This window comes from Rhinolophus hipposideros (assembly GCF_964194185.1).
Source record: "Rhinolophus hipposideros genome assembly, chromosome: 26".
NCBI classification, from domain to species: Eukaryota; Metazoa; Chordata; class Mammalia; order Chiroptera; family Rhinolophidae; genus Rhinolophus; species Rhinolophus hipposideros.
This window is the reverse complement of record NC_138072.1, coordinates 18,403,296-18,424,531: the sequence shown is the minus strand read 5'-3', so window position 1 is coordinate 18,424,531 and position 21,236 is coordinate 18,403,296. Positions and strand designations below refer to the sequence as shown.

The window sequence follows — 21,236 nt, the reverse complement described above, 5'->3', positions numbered from 1 at the left end:
TCCTCCCGGTGGGCGCGTTCCCGCCGCGCCTCGTAGCCACGCCCCCGCCACTCGTAGCCACGCCCCCGCCACTCGTAGCCACGCCCCCCAGCTCGCCCTCGTCGCCACGTGGTCGCATACTTCCCCCGCTTTTCCCGCCTCACGTCGCGGGGTCCCTTCCGCTCCTGCCCCTCCATGCGCCGGGGCGGACAAAGCAGCCGGGAGGCGAATCAACCGCAGTGGCTTCTCACACCCTGTGTCTCCCTCACCCAACTTGAAAGCATCACGTCCATTCACTCACTTATGTATTGGCTCCTTCGTAAACTTTCATGAGTGCCTGTGCCTGCCCTGTGCTAAGGTGCTGATTGGATAAGGCACTCCCACCACAGGCCTCTCTCCTTCCCAGGAAGCGAGCCCACAACGCCACTCCCATCTCACACACAGCGGAAGCCCCGGGCTGGACCCCGAGGGCTGCCAACCTTGTCCTTCCTGTCCTGCTCTGAAGTAGCTGTAGGGACATCCTGTGACCGAGGCCTGCACAGCCCAGGCTGGCAGTGACTGCCCAGGCCGTGCCCTCAGAGCTTCAGCCTAAATCTAGCAGAGGTAGATCCTATATTTAGAACAGCACGCTTTTCCCCAGTGGCAATGAAAATATAGTACAAGTCAAATATAGGCTGTGAACGTCATCACTCTCTGCAAGAGCTGCACCTCTGTCTCTGCACAATCAGCCCCTAAACAAGGCCCCGCAGAAGGACCACAGCCCTGAGCCAGACCTGCAAGCTGTCCTGGGCACTGGTGACTAGCACAGTGGATGGAAGAGCAAAGGAATTACCCTCCATGAGGGCGTTTATCCCTCTCACCTCTGTTTAGAAGACCAGGAAAGAATGACTAGCTTCAATGCAGCTATTCCAAATCCAAATCCCAATCCATTCCAAATCCCCTGGTGATGGAATCTTGTCTTCAGATCAGGGTCAGCTCTCCACCCTGGTGCATTGAACAATAACAGAAGCAGTGAGCTCTGCCCTCAAAACCTTGATTTGTCTCTAAGCCTTCCAATGTGGACTTGTCATCTATGAGACTAGCACACACACACTTTTTAAAAAACTCATTTAATTGTATATATTAGATTTATGCAACCATTTAATAAGTTCTGTATGTTGAATGTCCACTGCTTTTTTCAACATAGTGCCTAGTCTACAGTAAGTTCACAATAAATACTAGTTGAATGAATGAATAAAGACATGCTACATTTTTTCCTAAAGTATTCATTCATTCATTCATTAACTCATTCATTCATTTATTCTTTGGTGCTGAACCCTTGCCCTCTTAAAGCTTACATTCTGGTGGTGTTGGGAGAGCAGCCAATAACCAAATAAATACTTACATAGTGTGTCAGATGCAGATATGTTCTGTAAAGAAAAATAACGGTATAGGGGAGGGAGGGAAGAGGTTGTTATTTTGTACAAGGTGGTCACAGCCTCACCGAGTACCGGCAGGCACAGGGTGTGACCATGGGGTGGGACTGCTCTTGGCATGTTGGAGGGAAAACAAGGAAACTAACGTGGCTGGACCGAGAATTAAGAAATGAGGTCATAGAGGTGGGTGATTAGTGATTGGCCAGATCATTCAGGGCCTTGCTATTTTAATAAAACAAATAGGCTTTTACTCAAAGTCCAAGGCAACACCTATATGAGAGTAATAATAGCAGTGAACAAAAAAGAGGAATAAGATGCTTTTGGCAAATGTGTACAAATTTTGATACAGTCACTTTTACAATACCATTAATTGTTAAGTATATTTATACTTATACTTATTTATACTTATTTATACTTATTTATACTTATATTCTAAGTATATAAGTATTATACGTATTATAAGTATATTATACTTGACAGAAATAGGTAATGTTACCACAAATATGATTTATTTTTTCATGTCAGTAATGAGACATATTTTTATTTATTTTCAGAATTACATTAATGATAGGATGATGACAAAATACTACAACCTAAAAAGCAAGTGCAGCCCTGGCATAAGGACAGACATGTAGACCAATGTAATCGAACAGAGTCAAGATATAAGCCTTCACAGGTATGGTCAAATGATTTTCAAGAAGGAAGTGAAGACCAGTCAGTGGGAAAAGGGTAGTCTTTTCAACAAATGGTGCCAGGAAAACTGAATATCCGCATGCAAAGAATAAAGTTGGACCCTTATCTTACATCATATAAACAAATTAACTGCAAAAGGATCCAAGAGCTAAACTTAAACTCTAGAACTCTATGTTTTCTAAACATAGAGGAAAATTCTTCATGGCATTGGATTTGGCAATGATTTCTTGTATATGACACCAAAGACAGAGACACCAGAAGAAAAACTAAATAAATTGTATTTCATAAAAATTAAAAACTTTTGTGCACCAAAAGACACTATCAAGACAGTGAAAAGACAACTCATAAAATGGGAGAAAATATTTTCAAATCATATATCTGGTAAGAGATTAATGTCCAGAATATATAAATCATTTCTAAAACCCAACAACAACACAAAACAAACAACCCAATTCAAAAATAGGTAAAGGACTTGAATAAACATTTCTATAAACATATACAAATGGCCAATAAGCAAATAAAAAGACATTCACTATCTTAGTCATTAGGGAAATGCAAATCAAAACCAGAATCAAATACTACTTCACACCTACTATGATGGCTATTATCTAAAAAATTACAAACAAAAAGGAAAAATAACAAGTGTTGACGAGGAGGTGGAGAAATTAGAGCCCTGGTGTACTGCTGGAAAACAGTTTAGCAGTTTCTCAAAAAGTTAAGCATGGAATTTTCATATGATCCAGCAATTCTGCTCCTGAGTATATAACCAAAAGAATTGAAAGCATAGACTCAAACAGATATTTGTACACCAATTCATAGCAGCATTTTTCACAATAGCCAAAAGAAGCAAATAACTCAAATATCCACCAACAGATAAGTGGATAAACAAAATGTGGTATATATACATACAATGGAATATTATTCAGTCCTAGAAAGGAACGAAATTCTAGTACATGCTACAACATGAATGAACCTTGAAAATATTGTTATGTGAAATAAGCCAGACACAAAAGGATAAATATTGTATAATTCCACTTATATGAGCTACCTATAATAGGCAAATTCATAGATCCAGAAAGTAGAATAGTAGTTACCAAGGGCTGAGGGGAAAGGAGGAATGAGAGATGGTGATTTATGAGGTACAGAGCTTCAGTTTGGGATAATGCAAAAGTTCTGGAAATAAATAGTATTGTGAATGTATTTAATGCCAGTGAATTGTACACAGAAAAATGATTTATAAAGATAAATTTTACATTATGTATATTTCACCACAAAGAAAAGTACATTCAAGCAAAAAGTTACTTTACTCTCCCACTACTCATTTCAAAGGTCTTCTTTCCACTTGTTCTGTACTGTCCATGGACAACATTTTGTCAGGTCTCAAAGGCTTTCTGGTTACTTTCAGTTAATATGCATTTATACCTACTGCCTCCGCATTCCCTCTTCCCATTCCCTCTTTAATCCATCATTCCACTGAGAGCTTTTCTCAAAGTCACCATAATCCAACCGTTAATCTTCAGTACTCACCTTATGTCGCTCAGCAGTATTGGGCAGTTTATCGCTCCTTTGTATTTTAATGCTTATCTGTAAATATTTCAGCATGTAGCTCCAAAATATAACATTATATAAACAGCAATATAACATAAATTATAATTATCACATCTAAAATAATAAACAGTAATTTCTCAATATCATCAGATATCTAGTTGGTGTTCCAATTTCTAAATGTCTCATAAATGTAATTATTTCTCCGTTTGGTTGAATCAGGATCTAACTGTCCACACACTATGACTGGTTGGTGCATTTTTAAAGCTCTTTTTAATCTATTTCTTTTTTCTTCCTATTCAATTTCTTCTAATTCTTTTTTCTTCCTATGCAATTTCTTTATTGAATCAGCTGAATTGTTCACCCAACATCACCTTCCTTTTCAAACCACTTTCTTCTCTTGGCTTCTGAGACAGTCCTTTCTCATGGCTCTCCTCTTACCTCACTGCCACTTAGTTTCTGTCAGTGATTCTTCCTGATCACTCTGGCCTGAGCACTGGTATGTTCAGGTTTGGTCCTCAGCTTTTTTCCTTCTTCATCTACATTGATCCTAGGTGATGTCATCTAGTCCGATAGCTTTACATAGTAGTACCACCTAAATGCTGATGATTCTCAGGCTCTTCCTGAACTCTACACTCTTACATCTGGTTATTCAACATCGACAACTGCTTTTCTAACCGACGTCTCAAACTTAACATATCCCAAATTGAATTCTTCATTCCCCCTCAAAATCTGCTCCTCCAACAGACTTCCTCCCACAAAGGAAATGACAACTCTCTCCTTTCAGTTTCTTGAGGCCGGAATAGTGGGTATCCTGGATCCTTCTCTTGTTCTCACACTCCCATCTAATCCCCCATTAGCAAATCCTGTCATATCTACCTTCACACAATCTGATCACTTAGCCCTACCTCCATCACTAGTACCTGAATCTAAACTACTACCATCTAGTTGGTTTCCCTGCTCCTACCCTTATTCCCCTTCAGTTTATTTTCCACAAAGGAGCTGGAGCAGTCCTTTCCAAACATAAGTCAGAATGTGTCACTATTCTAGTCAAAAATGTCCCATCTTACTCAGGGGGAAAGCCAAAGTCCTTCCAACTGCCTCTAAGGTTCTCCAGGACCTGACCCACCCCCTGACCTCTGACCTTATCTCCCTGTCTCTCCCCAGTTACACAGCCTCTGTTGCTTCTCAGATGTGTCAGGCACACTTTGATCTCAGGACTTTACACACCTTTTGTTCCCTGAACAGTCTTCTACCATTTAAACTCATGGCTTGTTACCTCCCTTCCCTCTGGTTTGTGTCCAAATGTCTTTGTGTTAATGAGAACTTTTCTGAGCTCCCTAACCCCTTTACTTTTATTTGTCCTCCAACCCACACTGTTAACTCTTTTTCCTTTATGCACTTATTACCTTCCCACACATAATTTGCTATTTGTTTGTTTTTTTCCATTAGATTGCAAACTCGAGACATTATTTTGTTCACTTTGTAACCTCAGTGCCTGAAACAGCACTTAACATGAATCAGGTGTTCAATAAATATTTACTGAATGAATGAATGGGTAAATACAAGAATGCGCGCATTAGAATTGTAGGAAAGATGTTCCTTCAGATGTCACCACACAGTACTTTGAAAGCTTCAAAGGGAAAAGAAAAGGAACAAAAGAAGTTAGGGGATTTTTCTATATATATAAAAATCTTACTTTGTTCTCCTAATAGTAGTCAGAAGAGGACACCAAGGGATATGCATATAACTGAGGTACCCAGAAATGCCATCTGCTTCACCCCTGAGTGCAAGGTCTTGCAGGTATTTTTAAAGATGGACTTCACCTATGTCACCCAAACCAGAGGATCTGGACTCATTATTGGTAAAACATTAGACAATCTTTCCTTAAAGATTGGAGAGTGTTAAAGATCAGGAAACTTGATTCAATAGAAATTGGACTAAATGGTATTAGCGTGTTGAAAATTGCAATGAGAGGAAAAGAGATATGCAGAAAAGTCTCTTCTCCTTCCATGAACGACAGCTTGAAGAACTTACCTCTCATTCAGGAACTAACCCTTCCCCATTCCTGGCTCACTTTACTAATTTAGCTGAAGGACAATGCATAGGGGAATAAGAGGCATTTTTATTCTTTATGACCTCTAAAAATAGCTTCATTTGGGATAGAAATAACATGCTGAAATACATTTCCATCTTTAGAAGTTCATGTTTTCATATCCAGTACAGCTGCAACAATGAATATAAATGTTACTCTCCACAGGGTCTTGAAGAAAGCTAAAGGTTTGAGGTGAGAAGAGATGTAGAGGGGAGAAAGTAATGCCCAGTTCCCTTTTTTGCTCTTTACCCATCATTCTTCCCTCTCTGGCAGTGTACACACATGTGCACACACATACACACACAGCCTGTGGGAAAATAAAACTCAAGCTCCTCCTTATGAAGGAAGGCAGATGTTACAGAGATATTATGATGTAATGGGAGCCACAAAAGCATACTGGTAGCATTATGAGGTCAGGATTGTACTGAAATGTTTGCCCATGTGAAATGCAGTAGACCGAAGTGAGCACTCCTCTCCACTACACCCTAGCGGCAGCTCTTCTGCCCCCAGTATGGGATTTTAAGGTCACAGGAATGAGACCTAGGGCAAAAATTGAGACAGCAGGAAGGCATTGTAACAACTGGATGGTTTCCCAAGTTGGAAAATTTTTTTTCTGTACTAAAAGATTCCCTGTGTCCCTATGGATATCAGGAGCAAAAAGCATCTCAGCCTTGCACTTCAGATTGACAATTTCAAGACAGCCCTGAATGGGTTTGAAAAATTGGTTGAACGTGTAGTGGCACAGAAAAAAGATGAAAGAGCAGGCTTGTTTATCCAAAAAGAAGGTAAGATCAGTGATTACTAGGGCAGCTCGGTTGTCTGTTGATTAGAACTAAGAAGTGTTTTAAGCCATCAGAGAGAAGCAACACAGCTTAAGAGCAAAGACACTGAATAGGGGCCCTGAGTCATCGTTCTGACTCTGTATCTGAATAACAAAGTGGTCTAGGGGATGGGTTTTTTCACTTGTCTGAACCTTAATTGTCTCAAACATAAAATTAAGGGGTTGGATTAAATGACATCTAAGGGTTCTCCTGTGGGATCTACTACTTGATGGCTCACTGGTTGATCTGGGAATCAGGAAGGAGCACGTGAGGCCCCTGCCATCTCTTTAGTGAAGGGTGTGTGACATGAGACCATAAAGATTTTCATAAGCATGGCAAAGTTTACTTTGAAATTTGGATTCACTCTCTGGGCCTCTCTCCATGTCTCCAGGCTGGAATGATTTTGAGCGTGCCAAAGAAGGGGAATGTGGCGGACCGTGGTCTGCCAGGACTAATAGCAGCAGAGATACCAACACAGAACTGAAGCCTGTCACCATGGTCAGGGTTCCAGGGCAGTGGTGCTGTGCACAGCTTCAGGGCACTGAGGAAGCAGGGACGAGGAAGGTTCAGTGGCCAAGAACCAGACTAACAGTACAAACCCTGCTATGGGCAGGAAAGGAGCAGGGCCTATCGAAGGGGTCAGCATGGCCGGCCCCTTATTGTGCCAGGCTGTATAGTCATAAATGAGTGAAAAGGTTGACTTTGGATGTTCGAACCAACACTGGTATTATTTGAATAGTATCTTTAAGAATTTATAAGTCACTTTAATAAATATAATTGATTCTCGTGACAATTCTAATAGACAAATATTACCATTATTGCTATTATCCAAATTTTATATTTTTTTTAAAAAAGAGAGGTACAGACAAATCATCTGCCCAAGTCACTCAATTTCTACGTGTTAGAACTAAGATTCTGACCTTCTAGATATAATTTTTAGATGACTATGACCTTGACTAAACTTTTTAAACCACTCAGCACTTTCATTTTCCTTGTCAGTTTGTTTTACCTCTCTCTGTCATTGATTTTTCAAACGCTTACAACTCTTCCTGAATCCTCTACAAGATCTCAGCTCCTCTCAGCCACGCTTCCAGATCATAAGAGAAAGCAAGTCCAAAAGACAAGAATTCTCTCAAACTCCCTTTCCTCCACTTCCAAATTTCCCAGAGCAGCTCCTGTCCTTTCTTCCACCCCTCCTCCTGTGCAGGGCTATCACTTTGTTGCCACGATGTCAAAATCTCCTTTTTCACTGGCTTTGTCCTCTCAAACTAAAAATATACCCAGCTGTCCTGACCTTGACTTTCTCTTCCCTTTAGACTACCACTGTATGTCTTTCCTTTGCTTCTCCACCAATTTCCCCACAGTGTCACCACTTAGTTTTCAATCTACTCAAGTCTGGCTTCCCTTATCAGTTTGCTAAAAATGCTCTTACCATGGTATTTGATTCCCTACTATGGCTGACAAATTCAATAAATTGTTTCCACTTTCCAGCTTACTGGCCATTTCACTGCATTAACAGTTAATTGCCTCTGCTTCCAGAAACTTTCTCCTTCTGTGTCTCTCAAAATGCCACTCTCTTATTTTGCCCCTTTTCTCCGTCTTTCTTTGCCTCTTTTTTTCTGAGCTTTACCTGTGTTCTCTGTGTGTTATACCGTAGACACCAACTACCTTGTCTCCTAAGTCAGGTATCTTGGTAAAACCTTTGACTATTTCATGGTATCTCATTTGTGTTATTACAACAGCCTCTTCATAGAATAGTCTGCTTGCCAAGAGTTACTTCCTTCCTCTGTATTTCTGCTGAGAGTATTTCCTTTTAAAAAATTGTTTTGAATGACCATATTCCTGGCTGATTAGCTCACCTCTAAAATCCACATACATTATAACAACTTGGCATCCAGGGCTAGTCAGTCATGCCCCAACCTACCTTTCCAGCCTCAGCTCCTGGAACTTCTCTTCATGCACCTTCTGTTCTAACATGAAATTTTCAGCATCTGCAAGCATGTCATGCTCTTAATGACTCTGATTTTGCATGTGTCACTCCCCACCTAGGGAGTACCTTTCCTCCCTTTTTTGTACCTCTAACTCTTGTTCATCTTTTGAGACCTAATTCGAATGTCATCTCTTTTTAGAACTTCCAAACTTTCCTGACTTCCAAACTTTCCCAAGCAAAGCCATCTTTAGCACTTAATGCGCTTTATTGCCATCTCAAGGAATTTACCTGCTGCACTTAACTGCTACAATTGATGTGCGTGTGTGTTCCTGCCCCTTCTCCTTCAGCACTGAACTGTGAGTGCGTTGAAGGCTTTGTAATCCAGGGCTAGCCAGGAATTTGGTGTCCAGGAAATACGGTATTCCTTAAATGTGTGCTAAATGAACACGTTTACCTTGCTTTCATTTAGAAGCTTGCGATCACAAAACCACACTGAAAAAATTTCCTTCATTTTATATATATATATATGTATATTTATATGTATATATATGTATATTTATATGTATATATATAAAATACAATATTATATATATAATATGTAGAGAGAATATGTTATAGATATATAGCTATATTTTATACAATATTATACCATATTGTAGTATACAGAGACTATGTTATAGATATATAGATATATTTATACAATATTATACCATATTGTAGTATACAGTATATTTTTTATATATAGTATAGATTTGATAAAGACTAAGTACGGTAGATTAATGTCTTTCTGTGACAGACAGACAGACTGATCTGAAAGACTCAGAAGGGAGAAATGTAATCTTAACTTTCAGCAGACTGCTAATAATGGCCTACATTCACATTAATGTTTAATACTGGAATGTAGGGTCTGCCTCTCATTACAGGCAAGAAGCTTAAGAACTGCAGAGAATGGTTTTAATGAAACAATGTCTACCTCAAAAATGATATCAAGTACACTGCAGGGACTCATCCAAGCAATATTGCTCTTAAATCTCCTTGTCTTGATAAAATTAAAATCATCCCAGGAAAGGAAAGTCTCATCATCCTCATACGGTAGCATTTATAATGAAACACATATCTTGTATAGTCGGTGTGAATTTAAAACAGCAAGCGATCTGAAAATCTCATAGGAAGTTTAAACTTAATATGATTAAGATGGAATGTTTAGACAAATGAGAAACAAAAACTCATAGACACAGACAATAGTTTAGTGGTTACCAGAGGGTAAAAGGGTGGTGGGGGGTGAAAGATGAGGGTAAGGGGGATCAAATATATGGTGATGGAAGGAGAACTGATTCTGGGTGGTGAACACACAATGGGATTTATGGATGATGTAATACAGATTGTACACCTGAAATCTATGTAATTTAGTAAAATTACAAATTACAAATGTCACCCCAAAAATTTTTTGAAAAAAAGGATGGAATGTTTATTTTCCCAAAAAACCATGGCCTTTCCTCTGTTTTGGTAAATCATACCAGCATCTGCCGAGTTTTAAAACCAGAAACCTGTGTCATTCTAGAACAGGGTTTGTCAACCTTAGCATTACTGACATTTGGAGCTGGATATGGGTATCTTTGTTCTGTATATGGGTATGTGGGGGGGTGGGGGGTGGGAAGGGCACTGTCCCGTGCATTGTAGGATGTTTAGCAGCATCTCTGCCTTATGGTGTAGACATTTAAATGTGCCACCTATACCCCCTAGATGCCAGTAATACCCCATCCCTCGTTTTAACAATCAAAAATGTCTGTGGACATTGCCAAATGTTTCTGTGGGAGAAGGAGGGCAAAATCTCCCCTGCATGAGGACCATTGCTCCAGATTCCTGCCTTTCCTTTACTCACCATGTCTGCCCCCAACAACTTCCAATCCATTACCAACCACATCTCAGCATTGGCCGTGCCATCTCTTAGGTGTCTTATCACTTATCCAATCCAGGGCACTTTCAAAAGTGGAAGGCGTTGCTATTAATAATTAAGTTGAGACAATAGGCACAAATGAGATTTTCTGTGGCAGACCAGGCTGCAGGATCACCCTCTGTGTCACCCAGGCCCAAACCTCCATCATCTGAAACCCCAACTAATACACTAGCCCCTCGCTCATTTGAGAGCTTTCACTTTTATCTCCTCACAGCAGCCACTGTGCTTTGAAAAATTTTTGAGTCAACTCATGTCACTTCCCTGAATAAAACCCTGCAGAAATAGCTTACCATCGTACTTAGAACAGAATACAAACTTCTGACTCAAGCTCTGGCCTCCTCCTTCTCTGATCACACCTTATGGCGCTCTCCCCTGTCCTCACTATACTCCATACTCACTGACCTCCCGGAACATGCCAGGCTGTCCCCAGCTTCTGTGTCTTTGTGTTCGTCAGCCTCTGCCTAAATGCTCTACATGTGGCTGCCTCCTTTTGGTTTTTCAGCTCTTAGCTTAATGTTTCCCCATGTCCTTAGGGATGGCTTCCCTGAGGCCCACCCCACCCACTATAGCTATATATCACAGATCCCTATTGGTGTCCTTTCCAGCACTTCTCTCACACTATACGTAATGATTTTTACTTTGTTACTAAGGTAGGACATACATACAGTGAAGCCCATAAAGTGCACTAATCCGAAGTATATAAGTCAAAAAGTGTGGACATTGGTAAACAAACCTGTAGCTACAAATCAGATCAAGACAAAGAACATTTCTTGCATCCCAGAAAGTTTCCTCATGTCCTTGTCAACACAGATAGCCACTAATCTAATGTCTATCACTAGTAATTAGTCGTCCTGTCACAATCCGTAAATATTTATTTGATTGTTCCCTTGTTAATTTTCTATTTTTCTCACTGGAATGTAAATTCCTTGAAGGAGGGATCCTCTCTATTTTCCATTCTAAGTCCAGTGTCTAGCTCAATTCTGACACATAACAGATGCCCAATATATTTTTGTGTCTTGTCCTTAGGCTCACTAGTCACACTCCAGTGAATCACCAGTTGGGCAAAATCAATATTCAAGGAGTGGTATGTGTGTGTGTGTGTGTGTGTGTGTGTGTGTTTACATAGTGTCAAAGAACCAATCAAGAATTGTGCTTTGCTCACTCAAGATGAACTCTAGCAATGACTCCTAATTGGTGACTTTTCACACTAAGACAGAAGTGATTCACTTCTTATCTTTGTATTCCTGAATAAAACTCCTAAAATAGTTGCAACAAAAGCTACGGAGAAGGTACTAAGCACCAAAATAAAATATTTTCTTCTAAGTAATATTTTAGCCAAGTCCCTAGTTATATTTCCAATGAAACAGGTCTTTAAAATGCAAAAGAATTTGTTTTTTACAAGCTGAAACAATGAAATAGAGTAGCAAATAGAAAAAGTAGCTGAAAAAGGTGATATAGTTCTTGGAATTTTATGACAATGTTCTTGCACTTTGTTACAATGCAGATACAATTGATTATGACAAGTTTTATGCAGCAGTACAGGAACTCTTTGGTCCAGAAGTGAAGAATCAAGATGTGAAATGCTTTTACAGGAAACTCTGCAACAACCCAGATGCACCTGTAGACTGGTGTGAGGTAGTCACTTTTCATGTTTATAATATGAAATGCAACTATTATTTTCGTTTTGAATAAATATTTAAATCAAAGCGTTATTCTGACACGGGGAAACCCACAATGTGGTGGCATGTTTAAATGCCTGTACCCATGGAGACATGATGTGCCACTGCCCATAACTGAAAATAGGTCAACCAGACAGATGTTTAACTGTGTTATCAATGAGTAACTCTTCAATACTTTTAGACCAAGTTGTCGATTGGAAGAACTATACATGCCATTAACAACCACCAAGATTTTCATGGCCTTCTTTACATTCTAAATGAAATATTCCTTTTCAGTGGTGTCAGTGTATACACATTCCAGTGTATAAAAATTCTTAGTATAAGAGAAGAAAAGGCTAGGATTGACCATTTCTTACATATCCTGAGTCACTTTCTGATTGTCACAGTTTGGTTCTTGTAAGAACATGTAGGAGCATGTTTGGTTATTAAGTGATCTACGAACTATGGAAACAGTATCAGAAATGCCTCTGACCTTTGTTTAAACTCACAGAAGGTGACTCTGTATAAAATAAAATAAAAATATTTGATACAAATTTAAAGTAAAAAAATCTCAACAAAATAGAAATAATAAAAAAATTCCCTGAACTCTATAAAAAGGACTGTGCTCATTTTCTGCAGCTGCTGTAATAAATTCTACTTTTAGCAACTTGAAGTATACAACATTGATTTGATACACATATGTCAAAATGATTACAAGCATAGGGGTAGCTAACACTTCCATCATGTCACACAATTACTATTTCTTGTTATTATGCTATGATAAATCCATTTACATGGAATTCTATTTTAACTGAGAAATTGGCCTCTGTGGATTTTTATAGAGTTGTCTGTTTTGAAGAGAGAGAACTATGTTACAAATGTTTTTATTGTAAGTAAAGAAAACACTTCCCTGTTGTCATGCACGGTGTCATGCTGGGTCTCTGGTCCCGCTGCCCACATAAGAACACGGATATGGTGAGGCCAAAAAGGAACACCCACGGAGCCATAGATAGGGGAGTCACACCACTGTATTCTCGCTGGCGGCTGGGTTGGAGACACAGGAAGCAGGAGCCACACTGTTCGCAACCCTCACTGCACCGCTTGCAGGCTCAGCCACCATCTTCTTGCTAGCCCCCACTAGCTGCTAGTGTAGCCACGGCAGTTATATTAGTGGCCAATGGCTCACTGGTTACAGCTGACGGCCAACTAGCCACAACTGATGGCCATTTACTACCAAGCCAGTACCTTTCCATGTCAGGCCGAGAGCCTGGAAACTGCTCTCTGGGACTCTGTCCCCACACTTTTCCTTGCCAAAAAAGAAAAAAAAGAAAAAAACTAACCTAAAGTATTAGGTTTTTATTGTATAGATTAGGAAATTGAGCCTCATTCTTTCCCTCACCTACTCTCTTTTTCTCCTTCTCTTTCACTTTCCAGTTAAGACATAATCATTTTACATTTTTTTCCAGATACCTCCCTTTCATGTTCTCATTTAATCTTTACGACAGCCCCAGAATATAGATTATGGAAGATAATGTTATTGCAATAACAGAGATGAAGAAAATGAAGCACAGAAAGGTTAATTGACTTATCGAAAACCACCCAGAAAACTGGTTTTGGTCTCGGAGCAGAGATTTTCTCCCTGTCTATTCAGCAATTTCATGACATGATCCTGTTATATCCTTTGGGTTCCTATAAATCATTTGCAAGTTTAGTAAAAGAAAAAAAAACTTAAAAATTTGTGACCTGCATCTGAGACACTGTATACATTTGAAGAAAACTTGAGTTTTGAAAAAAATGGTGCAGGAAGGTTTCTCTTTTATTGTTCTGCCATTTTCCTCACAAGCTATCTGTGCCAATGCTCCTAAGAGGCATTTCTATTTCAATCCATGTGACCTAACCTTTCTGGGCTTCAGAGTCATCATCTATAAAATGGAAATGCAATGCTGGAAGACTAACTTCATTTCAGTATACACTTCCTGCTTTTTATCAGCCAATATTAGTCTTATTAGGTAATAAGAACTAGATTTACTCTTTTAAAAGCCACAAAGGAACAAACCTGGTTCTGAATATAAATCTAAAAATTATTGCAGCAATGCCACAAAAAAGTACACTTTCTTTTTTTAGGTTTTAGGTGCAAATGCACTGGGGAAAATTGACATTTACAGACTAATGAAACCTTAAAACTCAACTAAATTATCATCTAGGCCTGCCCCTTAAATTTATAATGAGAAAAATTAGATGTGAAGACATCCAAAAAAAATGTGAGTGTATTAAATTTATAAAGCTAGTTAGTGGAAGATTCTGATACAGATATAATCTACTTTTCCTACAGTACCATGTTAGTTTATGTTTCCAGTGGAAAATTCATAAACACACTCAAATGAATTCAAAGAAGAGGCATACGAGTTCTGACAATTAAATTCGTGAACTCATCCTAAAAAAAAATTGCTACATACCTCATTGCTGAATATCACTATGGTCACCCTCAAAGTACTACCCTTGGGAAGCTATGTACCAATGCCAGCAGCTAGTCTACCCTTTAAAGCAATTTTGGAACTCTTTTCCTGGAATGGCCATCAGAGCTGTCGTCGTATTACCCTTGATGTCCTGAATGTCATCCAAGTATCTTCCTTTCAATATTTCCTTTCTCTTCGGATGAAGAAATAAGTCATTGGGGGCCAGATCAGGTGAGTAGGGAAGGTGTTCTGACACAGTTATTTGTTTACTGGCTAAAAACTCACCTCACAGACAGTGCTGTGTGACCTGGTGCATTGTCGTGATGTGAGAACCATGAATTATGGGTGAAAAGTTCATTTTCTCTAACTTTTTCACGCAGCCTTTTCAGCACTTGCAAATAGTAAATTTAGTTCACTGTCCAATTGGTAGAAATTCATAACAAATAATCCCTCTGATAGCAAAAAATGTTAGCAACATCGTTGCAACATGTTCTTGGACTTAATTGTCAGACCTTGGAGAACACTATACGAGATGCCTGTAACTTTGTGCCCCAAAAGTGAATTTCAAGTGAATAATTATAAATCTAAAACTGTATGTGCTAACTTCAAAAATGTTAAAGGAATGCTCCAGGGTAGGTTAAAAAATAAGTTGCCGGTGTTGACCATCAACCCAAGACTTTAAATCTAACCAACATCAAATCTGTTATTTCACAGTCAATTCTGAGATATTGTACATATTTGTGTGTATTGTTTGGGATTTTAGATCTTTGGATATTTCACCTCTGAAGAGGATTCTCTTGCTGCCCAGATGGATGAAGAAAATTTGGTTTTCCTCGTTTCTAGAAAACAGCGAGTTGTAATTTCAGGTGATATTGTTAATTTACCTTCCAAATGAATATGGGTTTTAATATTTTCTCAAAAATAAATATTGAGGATGTAACATTTCCATAGAATCACTTCTTGTTTTATGTACTTGCTAAATATGTTGTAAGGGGAAGGGAGGGAGTGATGGTTTCATATGCAATATCAGAAAAAACTGTACTGGTAGTTGAGTTTAAAATATTCTCATTGCCCTGAAGGGTATTCACTAGGGAATGTGATGGGAATATCACATTGCACTGAGGAGATTCAGCTCTCGAGTTAAAGCTCTCTGCATTGTCACCTCAATAATGCGTGATCTAATCCCAAATGGAATCACATTTCTTTTAAAATATTCTTAGAATTGAATTTTCAAGTTTTCACTAACTAGACCACCTTCCCACACACTCATTCTCGATTATCTCATGGAGGTTTAACCCTATATATAAAACTGTGCATTCGGGGCCAATCACACAGGGGTGTTAGCTCAGTTTAGGAAGTCTCCAGTTTACATGTCAGTTGTTTTAAAATCTGAGCCTGGGACCCAGGAACTCCCATCCCTGTCCACTGTTGACACTGCAAGTTTTCTTTCCTTTTCTCCCTCCAGGAAGGGAGAGGTCCAGGAAGAGGAAAGGCAGCCCTAGGACCTGTCCCTGTTCCCCCGCATCTCATCCCAGAAGTAAAGGGCCCAGCTTAGGTTGAATCTGGTCTTCCTTAAAAAAAAGCACTTGAACTTACTTTACTCATTTGTGAACCAAACCCCCCTTTGTCTTCAACCCTTCCTTAGCCCAACCTAGGCCTCACCAGAGCCCAACCTCTGGCCATGGGAAATCATCACAGAGCATAAGCAAGAGGGCTGTCCCTGCTGCCACCACCACTGAGCTGAGCAGAGACCAGTGAGCAGGGCACACAGGTTGCTGGCATCCTAAGTTAGAACTTTGAAAGCATCTTTCTAGGTAGCAGTTGGGTTCTGTAGTTCATTTATTCACTCAACAAACATTGGTTAAGGTCTACCAAGTGGGTGAGGTAGCTTTCTAAGTGCTGGGAACACACCAGTGAACAAATGGTCCCTGACCTCATGGAGTTTACATTCCAGTGGGGACAGGCAGACAGACAATGAAAAACATCAAACAAGTAAAATATGTGAGATGTCAGATGGTATTAAGTGGTACAGAAAAAAATGAAAGCAAGCAGGTTATGGAAGAAGTTGGTTTGGAGATGGGAATGTGGTGTTGGGATTTTAAATACAGGGGGCAGAGAAAACCACACTGGGAAGGTGATAAGAGACCAGGAGTTGATGAGAGGGCAAAGCACACACTTCAGACAGGAGTGGAGTGTGGGGACACTAGTAGAAGATGAGGTTACAGAGGCACCAGTGGGTGTGGGGGCAGACGTTCAGGGCCGTGACCATGCTAAAGACTGGAGTGACACAGAAAGCGACAAGAAGGCTGCAGGCAGAGGGGAGGCATAGTCTGAGTTATACTTTAAATGTTTATTCTGTCTTCTGTGTTGGAAACAGTCTAAAGTGGGGAAGGAGTGGAAACAAGGAGAACGGAGGTGGCTTGGAATAGGATAGTGTTCTCAGCCTGGTTTTCATTACTGATCCCCTAAAGAACCTTTTAGATATTTTTTGTTATTCTGGACCCCTGTTACTCCAAAACCCTTCCCAGTCCCATTCCCCCAACCCATGATATTTTACTACCTCTGATATACTGTGTATCTGTTTTGTACCATATATACAACACATACATATATATCATATATATGAGACAAATAGACAAATATAATAGACAAATAGAGTGAGACATTCACACACTCCCAAGAACCAATTTGTACTTTCTTGGGGGCAGCATTTTCTCTATTGAGGATGCATGGATTAGGGTGATGTAACTGGAGTATGAAATCATTCGCTTGCTGTTCCTCTCTAAGAGTTTACAATTATAAAAACCAAATCACCCTGCGAAGAGGACCAATATGTGTGACTTTATAATTCAGCACACAGGCAAAGAAACATGAAAGTGTCTAGTGCTTTTTTCAAAATACACAAAATAATACCTTAAAAAGCTTAATAACAGTGTTAAGGGAGTCTCATCTTTTATACTGGAAAGCCTGAGATAGTATTAGGTTTTTGTTCTGTGTAAACCATAATGGTGACAGTTCAAAGAAAGGATTCCTGAGATCGAGGGAGCAGGAATCTCAAAAAATGATTGCAAAAGATGTTTGGAAAACTCATCCTCTGAAATGTGCACCTGTGTGTGTGTGTGTGTGTGGGGGGGTGTATCTCTTGTTTTCATGGGAATTCATACACATTTAGTTGGAAAGTGCTATAGTATCTCTAGGGATAATTAAAAAGCAACATTTACTCATTTTTATGGTTTTATTCTACATTAATTTTTAAGTAACTAGGGTTTTCTAGCAAAAGTTGGCTGTTTTCTTTACTTTTTTTTTTTTTAAACAAAACTAACAAATGACTTTTAGGATCTTTACTGCTAGGAGCTGAACTGAATATTATACCTTTGACAGGTAGTAGAAGAAGGGATGTGATAAAGTGCATTGTCAAGATTCCTCAGTTGGATTTACTAATAGCGGCTTCTCAGAAAGGATTAATAACAGTCTTTAATAGCCAGGTAATTTGAAATCTTGGATTCCTCCCTCTCCTCCACTTCCTCCCTTCCTCCCTCCCAACTCCTTTCTTCCTCTCTTTTGTTTTGCCTATACATTATGCATTAAGTAACAGGTGCAGCAGAAACCATAAACCATATTTTGGAGTTATTCTAACAAAATAAAACCAAATATGACTAAAATGAGGAGATTGCTGAGCCCCAGAGAAATTTTTGAGACTTAGTAACTGCTTTTGGCATTGCTCCATGGGGTGTCATATTGACCCATGTGGCATCAGCACAATTAAAGGATAATCCTGGATAATTTCTCAGATAAAATCAGAAAAACTCACAAGCCAAGCGATTTTGTCATAATCCTTCTGAGTAATAAAAGTTCCAAACAAGAACTTGGTACTTGGAGTGAAAAATGGCTCAAATTCTAGCCCCTTTATTTTACCAGCTATGATGTTAAGTAGGGAACTGAATCAGCCAACTTATATCTTTTCATGTTTCTTTTTTTACCTCTGTAAAATGAGGACAGTAGGACAGTCCTCTCTCCCTCACAGGACTGCAGTGAGGTCAAGTGAGGTCATGAATGCAGAAGCACTGTACGAACACTAAATCCCATATAAATGGAAGGCATTGCTCCTTTTCATGTCATCTCTTTCTGGATTTATAAATTTTGGACTTCTGTTTTTTAAATAAGAGAGAGTTTAACGGAATGTATGATGATAACATCTACATTGTATTTCACTACGAAAATCGAAGGCGAATGTTTGGTGCTAAACATCAAAAAGTAATTCCAATTCTTAGTTGATTCACAACGAGAGGCAAGCTTTACACAAGTAAAACATTAAAGTAATCATCACATGACTAAAAGTTCAACAATAGTTTCCAGCCCTTCAGTGGTCTCCATTCCAGGCAGCTGGATTCTATCAGGGAAGGGCCGCCTGCACCTGGAGGTGGGAGATTCTGGGTGTGGGTGTGGAGCCTGGGCCCCTGCCCAGATGTGTCATTTATCTCCATATTATTCACCTCCTCTTCATTCAGAGCCAGAGAATTTCCCTCCCTTGGTACTTAGTTATGCTGATTAAATGAATTAATACACATAAAGTGCTTAGCATCACTGAACTCAGAAAATGTTGGCAGTCGGGATTATGAACAAATGATGTGAAAACAAAATGAGAATGTCTTACTCAGTCTCTTTTTTTCAGTGCGTTAGTTCCCTTCTCATTTTTTTTAAACCTTTATTTCCTCAAAAATAGAATTACGATGGTATCTAAAGAAAAATGTGAGAAGGAAAATAATGATCCTTATAGTGAAATGGCTCAGGATTATGAGAAATAAGTGAGGTGGCATTATCCTACTTCCAGAGTTGTGTCTCTCTCACACACATACAAACACACTAACTCACTTACACTTTTTCAGATAACACATGTATACACACAAGCACAGAGACACATCTGTTTCTTATAAGATGATGTAACTGGAGAGAAAAGATTGCTTGAACAATTATTTTAAGATTGCATACACCAGGAATAAACAGTATTTTGAATTTGCATGCCTTAAAAATAGGATGACACATTTTATGGGAAAAGTAATTTCGTAGGGTAGGTCACAGGAATAACTTATTAAAAGGTAGTCATTAATAATTCATAATATCTTACAACAGGTTAATCCATAATTTAGGATCTATCTGAAGTTGAATAAATACATTTAAGAATTTTCTTGGTGTTCTCCGGAGGGCTTCGTAATCCAGAGTGTAAATGTCATTAATAAAAATTCCTGCAAAAAAGGCTACATTTTAAAAATTCAAAAGATATTTATAAGAATTTTGAAACTTTTAAAGATGATAAGAGATCTTTAGTGACTTCCACTAAAGATAGAAGTCAAGAAATTGAAGAGTAACCACACATGTTCTGTTGTCTGCTCACCGGTTTCCTTACAACACTTTTTCTTTTTTCCATTTAGAAATAAGACCCTGGTGAGAAAACCTTTTGAACTCTTCAGATGAAAGACAGATTGCAATGACCACCACTAACAGTTTTTAGTAATCGCCCCGATTTTCTTTCTCACATAATCCATTCCTTCTGGGCAGCCATTTCCTAGACCTCTGAGCAGGCAAAAGAAATCAGGTCATTAAGATACTTCAACTAAACAATTAACATGCCTTAAGGATATAAGAGGCTGCTCCCAACTAACTCTGCAGGGAACAAATCTATGATCCTCAACCACCATAGTGCCCAGAGCATGACATTCATTCCACAGACACTTACTGAATAAAAGAAGAGCCCACTGGATAGAATGTTATTGTCTCAATAACTTGAGAGATAACTTTCAAATAAAGAACTGTTTTTCCCCCACGTCACTCCATACTCAAATTGAGCTATTTAGCATTCTCTAAACTACTCTTGCCATTGCTGTTAGTATTGTTTTGCATTCCCAAGTTTTGATAACAAATGTGGCTCTGAATAACTAAAGAATGTGAGGCAGTTTGCAAATAGAAGAAATAAAAGAAATAGTCAAGCGTAAGACTCAAGAGTACAGTCACCAAGTTTAAAGACAAGCCAGAGAAGCAGAAACCGTGGCCAAAGCAAACAGAGCTTTATTCCACAGAGCTAGGGTCTTCAGTGGAACGAGAAACAGGGAGGAGACTCCTGAGAGGTAGAATGACAAGTGAGATTAAACTAAGGAGATACTGTGCTGTTTAAGAGTCAGCATTCTCACCTTTAATTGTAGTGTCAACTAGATTTCATTATTCTCTTCCTTTTTTTTTTCTATAGATGAGAGTGCAGACCAGCACCAATGTTACAGTAAGTCCACTTTTAAAATTTCTAACTAAGAAAAAAAAAAAAAAAAAAAAAAAAAAAAATTTCTAACTAAGTCAAATTTAGGGCTAGGATGATGATGGCTCCTCCATAACTAATCAGAATCTCAATGAGGTTCTCGGATAATAAGATCTTTTCATTGATTGTAAATTTAGGTTTATTGACTTTAAACTTTGACCAACAGCCAAGGGGACCCAGCTCTTGCTTTCTGGAATTAAACTGATGGCAGAGAATTGCTTGGAAACTGATTACTCCTGGAAGCTTCCATTTAAAAGCTTCACCTAAGTTCTTCCAAGCACCCACTGCCAAGGAATGTAAACAATGGAGACATCCCAACTTGTGAGAACAACAAGGAAATAGCCAATGGAAAAAGAAAAATTAAAACACTTTACTTTAAACTT

At 39.0% G+C, this 21,236-nt stretch overlaps 1 protein-coding gene across 1 annotated transcript in view; it reads left to right on the top strand.

Annotated features, from left to right (window-relative positions):
* Nucleotides 1-6,367: 6,367 nt before the first annotated feature.
* WDR64 (WD repeat domain 64) overlaps nt 6,368-21,236 on the top strand; it is a gene marked incomplete at both ends in the record, with an annotated part of 83,094 nt that continues 68,225 nt past the window's right edge. Inside the window, 5 exons of the mRNA XM_081039414.1 lie at nt 6,368-6,512; nt 11,940-12,070; nt 15,313-15,415; nt 17,931-18,034; nt 20,791-20,820. Coding sequence (XP_080895540.1) covers nt 6,368-6,512; nt 11,940-12,070; nt 15,313-15,415; nt 17,931-18,034; nt 20,791-20,820 — 513 coding nt within the window. The remainder of the gene's footprint in view (nt 6,513-11,939; nt 12,071-15,312; nt 15,416-17,930; nt 18,035-20,790; nt 20,821-21,236) is intronic.